Source organism: Arachis stenosperma, chromosome 8 (genome assembly GCF_014773155.1).
Source record: "Arachis stenosperma cultivar V10309 chromosome 8, arast.V10309.gnm1.PFL2, whole genome shotgun sequence".
NCBI lineage: Eukaryota > Viridiplantae > Streptophyta > Magnoliopsida > Fabales > Fabaceae > Arachis > Arachis stenosperma.
The window spans coordinates 10,854,824-10,865,857 of record NC_080384.1 but is presented as its reverse complement, the minus strand read 5'-3'; the positions used below and the strand labels follow the sequence as shown (position 1 = coordinate 10,865,857).

The 11,034-nt window shown below is 33.3% G+C and overlaps 1 protein-coding gene across 1 annotated transcript; it reads right to left on the bottom strand.

Annotated features, from left to right (window-relative positions):
• Positions 1–2,842: 2,842 nt before the first annotated feature.
• On the bottom strand, positions 2,843–3,796 carry LOC130945364 (protein MAIN-LIKE 1-like). Its single transcript, XM_057874092.1, has 4 exons — positions 3,624–3,796; positions 3,159–3,491; positions 2,994–3,081; positions 2,843–2,899 (listed from the first exon to the last, which is right to left on the bottom strand). Exons 1-4 carry the CDS (start codon positions 3,794–3,796, stop codon positions 2,843–2,845), a joined length of 651 nt encoding a protein of 216 aa, XP_057730075.1.
• Between the last annotated feature and the right edge of the window lie 7,238 nt (positions 3,797–11,034).

Here is an 11,034-nt window from a genome sequence, read left to right as displayed (position 1 = left end):
GGTTCTGCAAGGAGGTGTGGAGAATCACTTCGGTTACAAGGCGTCGTACAGAAAGGTTTGGATTACAAAGCAGAAAATCATTGCTAGGATATATAGTGATTGGGAAGAGTCATATAACAAGCTTTCTTGTTGGTTATTCACTATGTAAATATACTTACTTGATAAGATTCATTACACTGTCCTTAGTTATGTATAAAGTCACCATTTATATGTGCTAACTTTTGTGGGTATTTAGGTACTTGGGTGCAACTTGTGACACACATTGGCCTGGTTCAGTCGATATTGTCATGTTTCGTCGGGTATTTTGGACGGTTCCACCGTGTGTTGAGTTCTTCAAGTATTGCAAACCACTTATTTTCATCGATGGCACCCACTTCTATGATAAATACGGAGGCACATTGCTCATGACTATTGCTCAAGATGGCAATGCAAACATATTGCCTATTGTATTTGCCATTGTTGAAGGTGAGACGAAGGAGGTTTGGTCTTTTTTCTTTTGTATTTGCGGCAGCATGTCACACCACAACACGATGTCTTAGTGATTTTAGACAGGCACAAATCAGTTGATGCTACGTTGAACGCCGATGGAAGTTTATGGAAACCACTGCATGCCTTTCAGGAATTTTGTACAAGACATATTGTTGCCAACTTCATGACTCACTTCAAAAACAAGGACTTGAAGAAGGTTCTTGTTAACACAACATATTCAAAGTCCGAGTGAGAGTTCACTCATCATTTTGGTCGTCTGAGAGGCGAGAACGTCGCAATTACGAACTGGCTCAAAGAAATACCTCATTCACGTTGAACGTAATATGCAGATGAGGGTCGTCGATTTGGTCACATGACAACAAACATCTCGCAATGCATTAACGCTGACATGAAGGGTTCTCGTCATTTGCCCATCACTGCTCTTATTAAGTCAACTTATTTCTGTTTGGGTGAACTTTTTGCCAGGAAAGATTTAGAGCCCCTTGCGCAGCTTCAACTCAGCTCTGAATTCTCACAGACGTTGATGAAGGCCATAGAGTTCAACTCAAAGCATGTCAATACTATGAATGTTTATTAGTTTGATCGGCCGAGGACTATGTTCACGGTTGAAGAGTTAGCAGCAGTGCCCGGGTTAAGGCAACAGAATTACCAAGTGCTACTTGATGAGGGTAAGTGTGATTGTGGGTATGTTCATCCCGTGTATCGCATGGAGTTGGTCTTTAATGTTTACATAACAGATTTTAGACCCATAGGTCACAAGGATGACTAGCATCCTATAATGAGGCCTGTATTCGGCCTAATCCTAGGATGATGAGAGTAAAGAGAGGTCACCTCGTCAGCTCCAGGATTCGTAACAACATGGATGATGTTGAGTATAGTGGGCAGAAGAGATGCGGATTGTATCATCAAGTCGGTCCCACATATAGGACTTGTACTTCTCTTTATGGTGGTAGGGCATCATCTAGTCGACATTAGTTATAAGTATCATTTATGATGGATAAGTTTTGTATTCTAAGCATCGTTTACTTAATTTGGATAAAACGTTGTACTATGTAATTCACTATGTTTGACTACTTGAAATTGGAATACATGATTGAACTTTACTACATAACTCTAACTGATGATATGCATAATAACATGATAATAACGATAACAAAATTAATATTTTATCAAAGGTTACTGTTGTACATTAGGCATTTATATGCATAAAACTCTAAACTATTCTACTGTCCACGATCTCGCCTACCACCACGTGGACCAGGACGTCACCTAGGAGGCCTCGCATCGAGACATCCACCTGTGCCACATTCAGGAGCTCTGACATCGCGCTATCCTCACCAGAGGGGCGGATCCGGAACAAGTACGGGAGTGCTCATCTGGTCCCTGAGTGTCCCATAATCTGAAGTGGATGATGACCTGCTAGATGGATCGTCTATGTGTCATGGCTGGTATGCAGGTTGTGGAGGAGTGGTGTGCATCTGCGAAAAAGGCTAGGTCTGCTGTGGCCTTGCCATAACATCCGGCGACCCGCCATCACCTCCCTGGATCTAATGACTCATCCAGTCAGGCATACCCAGGGTGGTCACATCCACCATGTCCTGTGTATCCAAAATGGGCTGATAGTCAGTCTCAATTTCGAAGTCTGACAGGCTAAATGACAGGTCAAATTGTACATTAAAGTGTGCACTAGAGCTGGCTCCTGGCGCATGCCCCTGGTGATTGTGCTCAGCATCAGAAGGATGTGACATACCAAGTGGTCCAAGGGTTAAATAGTCTCCAGGAAAGGGTCTTGAAAGCTCCCCAACAGGGTGTCCACCATCCTCTACCTCATGTGCCGGCAGGCTGACCGAATCTATGTCGCGGGCAATATCTGGATCCCCTTCTCCCTCAACTGCGTCCCCCTCTCCCATTCCCCTACCTATCCCTCCCCCAGCACGAGGCCGCACCTCTGGAAGCTCACCATCCTCTGGCTGATATAACTCTGGAGCATCCGGGAGGTGAATCAGCAAGTTGTCTAGGACAACTCCACCCACCACCATGTGCTAGTCACCTAGACCAAAAAATTCAATGTGAGCCCACTGAAGATACCATGTCATATATGCACGTGATGGATGCAATTCGATATGATAGTGTATATGGAGTTGATGGTCTGCACGAGCATCCCACATCTCATGCGAGCTACCCAGAAAATGCGGGAACCACTCGCCTCGCCTCAACCTTCCATCGTGACTATGCATCTCATCGATGTTCAATGGTTTGGTCGGCATATACTGTAGGCCACCAAACTGATGCACAACCAGGTCAACCTGATGGCACTCGATGATAGCGAAGCAAAGGAGAGGACATACAACTGCTACAGAGCTATCCCTGGTGGAACTACATCCTGCAACTGTAGGTCAGTGTACGATGTCTAGTCAACTTGTTCACAAAACCCAAGAGCCATCATATACAAGTTTCAAAGTTAATTAATATAAAATTATAATTCTTAAATCTTTATCACTTACATAGAGGATGCCGATCCCATTCAGCGTACGCCTGTAATGTCTAAGCATGTTCTTGCCTCTGTCATTATCTGGATGGTACTCAACCCACCTAATATACCGCAAATGATTAAACATCACAACTTTATTTCAATAACTAACGAAAAAAATTGAAAAAATGAATAATACCTCTTAACTAGTTCAAATCGACGAGTCTCAAATCCATTCGGTCGTAGCAGTCGAATATGATGATATGCCCAGTAGAGTAGCAAACTGACGCAACCACTCAAATTGTGCTGACTGTGCTCCGTGACACGACACATCCGACGGTACAGCCATGCCAACACAACCGAGCCCCATGATAACCTGTCACATGTGTCAAGGTCCTCTAGCAAAGGCAGCCACCTGATGTGCACCTGAGAGTTAGAGGCGTCCGAAAATAGGATATCTCTGATCACCTGCATGATATACTCTCTGGTGTAGTGCAACAGGCGCTCCTCAGTCGTGTCCTCCTCCAGATCTCTATAAATCGTATTCTGAAACCAGTTAAGTTTCACAATCCACTTTGTCTGACTATCCTGTGGGCCCAGAATAGCACCCAGTAGCCGCTGGCAGAAGTCCTCAATGGATCGTCCCTCATGGTGCTACTCCCACCCACCAATGCAGCCACTGAAGGGATCACCATCAATCTTGAGTCCCAACTTGTACGCCACGTCATGCAAGATGATAGTCATCTCCCCACATGGAAGATGAAACATATAGGACTCAGGTCTCCATCTCTCAATCAAAGCTGATGCCAACGGCCAGTCATGCTCAAACTCTACCATGTAAGCAACATGTTCAAACCCAATTCATCTAATATATGGACTAATTTGCTTAGATGGACGTCTCATCGAATTACGTCTAGTGCATAAGATCCAAGGTTCCTACCGAACAAAATAAATAAGTTAAAGAAAAGAAGGTCAACACATAAAATCACAAATTCACATTTCATTACAATATAATAAACTTGAGTTATAAAAGTATCCCACTTGATCAAGTTTGCCTACTATGTGGTCAACCTAATCCTGTCTATAGAGGATATGTTCGTACCCCAACAGCTGCTGCTCCATCAAACTACACTCTAATAAAATAAAATAAACTGAATTTAGTTACTTTCACATTAACTAAATTTTTATCAGACATATTTAAACTAATTGTCTATCTTACATCTTAATTAGTTTATAAACTTACTAACTAACATGTAAACTAACTACATGATCATATAAACTAACTCCATAATTATGCTAATTTATAATTAACTGATAATTTAATTTAACTAACTAGCATGCATATTCCAAGCTAACTACGTATTCAACTAATTAACATTTAACTCACAACTTAAATTTACCATTCTTATTAAACTAACTAATAATTAACTAATAACTTACTCTAACTATAGAAAAATATGTTATAAACAACAACTCAATTAAAAACGAAAATAGAAGAATATACTCACCTGAAACTGGCAACAGAACATATAAAAAACTTTAAAAACATCAGAAGAAAGAAGATTCGGGAGAGAAGATAGGATGAAAGCGACAAATGAAGGTGAATATGAAAGCGACAAATGAAGGTCCCCACGGGTGTATATAGTGCGACGAACTCAGCGTGAAGTTCGCCGGGGGTGCAGTATGAAGTTCGTCGGGGGTTACGGCAAACTCTATTAATATTATAGAGTTCGTCGGAGGTGCAGGGAACTTCCTCTAAATTACACAAAAAAAATGTATCCTGATATTTAAAGTTAAAATATCTTTTTTTTAAATAATATATTTTTTAATTTATTACAAAAAAATCCGTTGCTTTTTATGCAAATATGATAATTTCATGGTTAAAAGGCTAAAACTTTCTTATGTCTATATATAGAAAGAAAAAAGTCTAGAGAACTAACTACAGAAATTATTTTTCTTGTGGAACTCCTTTTGTTGTATTGGCTGAATATTGGTGAAGGAGGTGTTTTGTCGAAGTGTGGTGTCTGATTCAACATGCCGGAGGCGTGGTGCCTGAGTCCGTCAGTGGCATGTCAGCACCCCGTCAACACGCAGGCGGGCGTGGTGAAGTGGCGAGCAGAGACGGGTGACAGACTCCTGTCAACACGCCGGGGGCGTGGTGCTGTGAAACCCATAAAGCAGTGCAAGTTTTTGCTGGGTTCCAATATTACAACAGCAGCACGGGAGGGCATGTTGCAGGCCTGTCTGCATGCAGGGAACAGCTCCCCTCCGATAAACAGCGACCAGCCCACACCGCTTTATAAATACAATCTTCTTCCCTACCATTGAAGTATACACTGAAGCAACCATGAGAGAGAAAAAAAAAGAGTGTGTAGTGTGAGTAGCGTGTTAGCGTGTTAGAAGAAGAAGAAGAGAGTATTAGTAGCAGTAGTGATAGTAGTATGCAGTATAGTATGAGTAGTGATTTAGAAAAAAAAATTGAAAAGAAATTATTATTAGTTTGTAGTGATTAAAAAATGGTACGTAATTATACGGCGCCCGAAAAACATATTATCAATTATTTGGATCATCTAATTTATGTAAGTTGATAAATTTTATTTTTTTATGTATTTAAATTTTTTAGATTTTGTCATTGTTAGTATGTATAAATATATAGTAGAAACAGTGAATGTATAATTTTTTTTGTTATAATGGGATTAATTTTGTTATAAAAATATTATAATAAAGTATATATTTTATAATTTTTGTTATGAATATACACTAATGAATAAATAAATATTTTGATTTTTTAAAAATAACTATGCGAACATGTATTTTTAAAATATTAGTAAATAAATATTATAATAAATATGTAAATATATATAAAATATATTGTTATTAAATATTTTATTTAATTTCAGAAAAAAATCATTTATATTTATTTATTTAAAAAAAGGAGTGTAAATATAAATATTTATTTATAATATTTATTTAAAGAAATAGATAAATAAATGTTAATTAAATAAATAAATGTCAATATATAATTTTTTTAATTATTTTTGTTAAAATGGACGTATTTCTCTATATGTTTAACAAACAATTTGAATATTAATAAATAAATAATATGCTAATATTTGTTAAATATTTTAATAAATAAAATATTGAAATAAATATGTGAATATTTATTAAAATATTTATATTTGACGTTGATTTATTGTTTGTAAAAATTATTATTTATTTAAACTAATAAATCTAATTTTGTTGATTCAGTCTAACAGAAAATTTGTTGGTATGTAAATTGGATCTGCCACAGACGTGGAATCCGATAGTCGAAAACTACTTACGCATCACGGGATTCTACCACGTTTTTAGGATTGGGGTGATAAGAGAATTTCACCCCCTTATTAGCTGCCCTGGTTGAAAGGTGGAGGCCAGAACAACTTTTTTTTCCGTATCAAACTGGCTCGGATAAGTCAGTCGCACCCACGCCCATACATCTTGCCTTTTGCATAGAACGTTTGTGGCTCAGATTCATACACATTGTAGTCAACTCCTTTAGAGTTGTAAGCATTGCTGATCATACACATACTTTATACGTGATGACTGAATAATATGTTTTTTTTTTAATTTATTCATCGTTCATTAATCAATCTAAAGTATAAATTAAAAAAATCCTATTATTCAGTCATCACGTACCTATGTTTGCATATTCGAAAAATTCCAGTGCATGCATGGCGTCGAGATCCAAGTCACGCATAAAAGGTGGAACGTTCATCGGTTGACTGCTCGAGGGATGAACCACTACATTCTTCGTTGCTACCTCAACTATCACATCACCATCCTCGTCTTTGTCGCAGGCTTCATAAGTGACTTCAAAGTCTTCTTCGCTGTCACTATTCTTCCTTCGTATACTGCAGCTCTATCATCCTTTATATCTAAATAATTTTGAATCCCTTCTACCTCTACGTTTTCAAACTCAACATATAGCTCAATCTGTGGTTGTCGCATCTAAGTCTGCCGGTGAATTTGGAACATATTCTGCATACTCGCTTCGTCAGTGATCGGCATGATATCAAACTATATTAGACCACCAAAAACTACAATCGGATTCTAGTACAGAATTATGCTCACTCTCATTAACACACTGTTCTTCATACTTTGACAGAGACCATTCTGAAACTCCACTAACGTCATGGTGCATGGAACCATAAACGAAAATGGATTCTCGCAAACAAATCTCACTCTCTCATGAGTATTCCGTATTATCTCACCGTTGCGATACACTATCAAGTTTGCGGTACCTTCCATTACACTACCAACAATAAAAAAAAACACTCAAAGCACACTCTTCTTCGGAATGAAAATGGTACTGAACTTTGTCTTATACAGAGGTGAGCATTCAACACGCCCCCCACGTGCTGCCTGCTTCAACCAACCAGACGCCCCTGCGTGCTGAATCAGCACGCCCTCCACGTGCTGCCTGATTCAACCAACCAGCTTTCGCCACGTGTCAGCATGTCCCCTACGTGCTGACTCAACACGCCCCCTGTGTGCTGACTCAACACGCCCCTCACGTGCCTGCTTCAACCAACCAAACTCTGCCACGTATTTTTCACGCCCCCCACATGCTGCATGTTACACGCCTCTTATATGTTAGACCTTTCATCTGACACGTCTACCAAAATATAAATATACTCTCTATATCTATTTTCAAATAATACCCCTCCTTTTATTTTTTAACAAAATTCTTGAGCCAACTAACTATAACATAAACTAATTCAAGTCAATTTTATATATTTTTTATTTTAAAATTCAAAAAATTAAGATAGTAAATTTTTTTGTTTATAACAAATTTTCTATTTTTCAACTAGTTGATTATCCTTTATTATACTCCTAGTTAGTTCTTAACGAGCTAATATAAAAATTAAGAAATCTTTTTATTTTTTTTGGACGTAAAAAATGGGTATGTCTAAAACGAGCTCAACAATTATGTGCTTATTGAATAAGCCACATTTATATAGGCCATTAAATTTTATTAGATGAAAATCAAAGGCTAATATAAAAGAAGAGCATTGATGGACTCTAATAAATATAGAATATTCTAGTACATAAATAAATGCTTTAAATGGCAATACTTTAATACACAATATTTTAAATGGCAACAAAATTTTTTATTCTTAAATAATTAAATATAAAATATATGAATATTTTTTGTTTATTAAAATTAATTATTGCAAAATTTTTTATAATATTAAAAAATTATATTAAAATAATATTTTAAACTATAACTAACATAAAAATATAAAATAACTAAAATTTTATTTTATACTACTTGAGAAATAATTAGATTATTATATTTAAAATTTATTAACTAACTAAGTTTATTAAAGATATTATTATATAATATAATTTTTTATAAAAATATTTTAAAAATATAATTTATTTAAAATATTATATAATATATGAAAATATTAACTTTTTTATTTTTTTCAATTTTTTTAGAAAAACAGAATAAATAATATAATTTTAAATACATACCTAAATAAAAAAGTTAACATTTTCATGTATTTTATATAACTTTTTAAATAAATTTTACTTTTACAAATATTTGATAAAAATTATATGATAGAATAATATATTAATAAAGTAATTAGTTAATAAATTTTAAATATAATAATCTAATTATTTTTCAAGTAATATAAAATAAATTTTAATTATTTTATATTTTTATATTATAGCTTAAAAATATCATTTTAATATTATAAAAAAGATTTTGCATAATAATTAATCTTAATGAATAAAAAAATTTATATTTTTTGCATTTATTTAATTTATATTTTTTAGAACAAAAAGTTTCTACCTTTATATAGTAAAATATGTGATAATCTTTTTAATATATATTACGGGTGGCAAAACGGGTCGAGTCCGTTGGGCCGACCCGCCGACCTCGCTAAAAAAGGCGAGTCGGACTAGGATTTGAAACCAGTCAAATTAAAAGAATTCGCCAAATCCGCAAAATTTTTATGCAAATTTTTTTTATAATATTAAAAGATTATATTAAAATGATATTTTAAATAGTTATACTGTAATAGATTTAATATGTTTTTTTATTTCAATGTTATTATATGATTATAATTATTTAATATATAAAAAAATTACTAGATAGTATATATATAGGGGTGGCAAACGGGCCTAAACCCGCCGGGTCGGCTCGCGTAACCCGCCAAAAAGGCGGGTTGGGCTGAAAAATTGGGACCGCCAAATAGTAAAAGCCCGCCTAACCCGCACCGCTTAAACCACGGGCTTTGGCAGGGCGGGGCGGGTTTTTCCGCCGGGCTTAGTATTTTTTTAGCAATGGGTATTTTTACAATTTTTTTTGCCAAAACCCAACTTCCCCCAACCTAACTTACAAGAGAATGAAGATGAAAATTGAGTGTTTTGTATTATATTTATTTTGTTTTAGAGACAATATTTATAATCATATTTTGGATTATGTTTATTTTGCTTTGGGAATAATATTTATAATTATGTTTTGGATGAAAACTTAGTTTATATTTATATTTATTAGATATTTATAATTACAAAGACTTTAATGTTTGTGAATATAAAAATTATAATTTGTTTATACTTTTAGAAATTATAATAGTTAAAAGTAAAAAATATGAGATATTTTTTTATGCTTTTATATATATTATTTAATAGTTAAAAGTAAAAAAAAAAAGATGATATTTGGCGGGCTATGTCCGCCGGCCCGCTAGCCCGCCGTTAGGCGAGGAGGGCTAGGATTTTGGGACCGCCTCACTAGGCGGGGTGGGGCAAGTTTCCCCGCTTGCCACCCCTATATATATATATATATATATATATATATATATATATATATATATATATATATATATATATATATATATATATATATATAGGGGTGGCAATGCGGGCCGGCTCGCCCCAACCCGCCCCGCCTTACCTAGGCCCGCACCTTAAGCGGGACGGGCCGGCTCACCCCGCCAACTAAAGTGGATACAAAATGCTAATCGTTTGACTTTGTTTTTTTTTTTGAAAAATAAAATTAATTAAAATTAACTAAAAAATAATAATTAAACAATTAATTACAAATAAAAAAATAGTCAAATTATAATATAACTTTTTATTATTTTTTTAAAATTTTTAACTTCAATAAAATTATTTAAAATAATATTTGTCAATAGAACCATCTTTATTTTAAAAAATAAGTCACATAATTTAAACATATATACGAAATTATAAAATAAAATAAATAAAGTCACATAATTGGAACATATATACATAATTTAGTGATTTTTTTTAATTTGACAGGTTTTAAATTCTAACCCAACCCACATTTTTTAGCGAGTTCGGCGGGTCGGCCGACGAATTCGACCTGTTTCACCACCCTTAATATATATAAAAGAAGATTATCACATATTTTATTATATAAAGATAAAAAAATTTTGTTTTAAAAAATATAAAATATAAATACAAAAAATATAAATTTTTTATTCATTAAGATTAATTCTTATATACAAATTTTTTTTATAATATTAAAATGATATTTTAAATTATAACATAAAAATATAAAATAAATAAAGTTTATTTTATATTACGTGACAAATAATTAGTTTATTATATTTAACATTTATTAACTAATTACTTTGTTAAATATATTATTATATAATATAATTTTTTATCAAAATATTTGTAAAAGTAAAATTTATTTAAAACGTTATATATAATACATGAAAATATTAACTTTTTTATTTAGATATGTATGTAAAATTATATTATTTATTCTATTTTTTTAAAAAAAATTAAAAAATAATATTTTCATGTATTATATATAATATTTTAAATAAATTATTTTTTAAAAATATTTTTATAAAAAATTATATTATATAATAATATCTTTAATAAAAGTAGTTAGTTAATAAATTTTGAATATAATAATCTAATTATTTATCAAGTATTATAAAATAAATTTTAATGATTTTATATTTTTATGTTAATGTTTAAAATATTATTTTAATATAATTTTTTAATATTATAAAAAAGTTTTGCATAATAATTAATTTTATTAAATAAAA

What these genes read in the sequence shown, in the direction of transcription:
- LOC130945364 (XM_057874092.1), bottom strand. Translation starts at nt 3,796, where the DNA reads ATGGTAGAGTTTGAGCATGACTGGCCGTTGGCATCAGCTTTGATTGAG. An exon ending in TTCAGTGGCTGCATTGGTGG is followed by an intron (nt 3,492 to 3,623) that starts GTGGGAGTAGCA and finishes TACGATTTATAG; the next exon opens with AGATCTGGAGGAGGACACGA. An exon ending in ATGGGATCGGCATCCTCTAT is followed by an intron (nt 2,900 to 2,993) that starts GTAAGTGATAAA and finishes CAAGTTGACTAG; the next exon opens with ACATCGTACACTGACCTACA.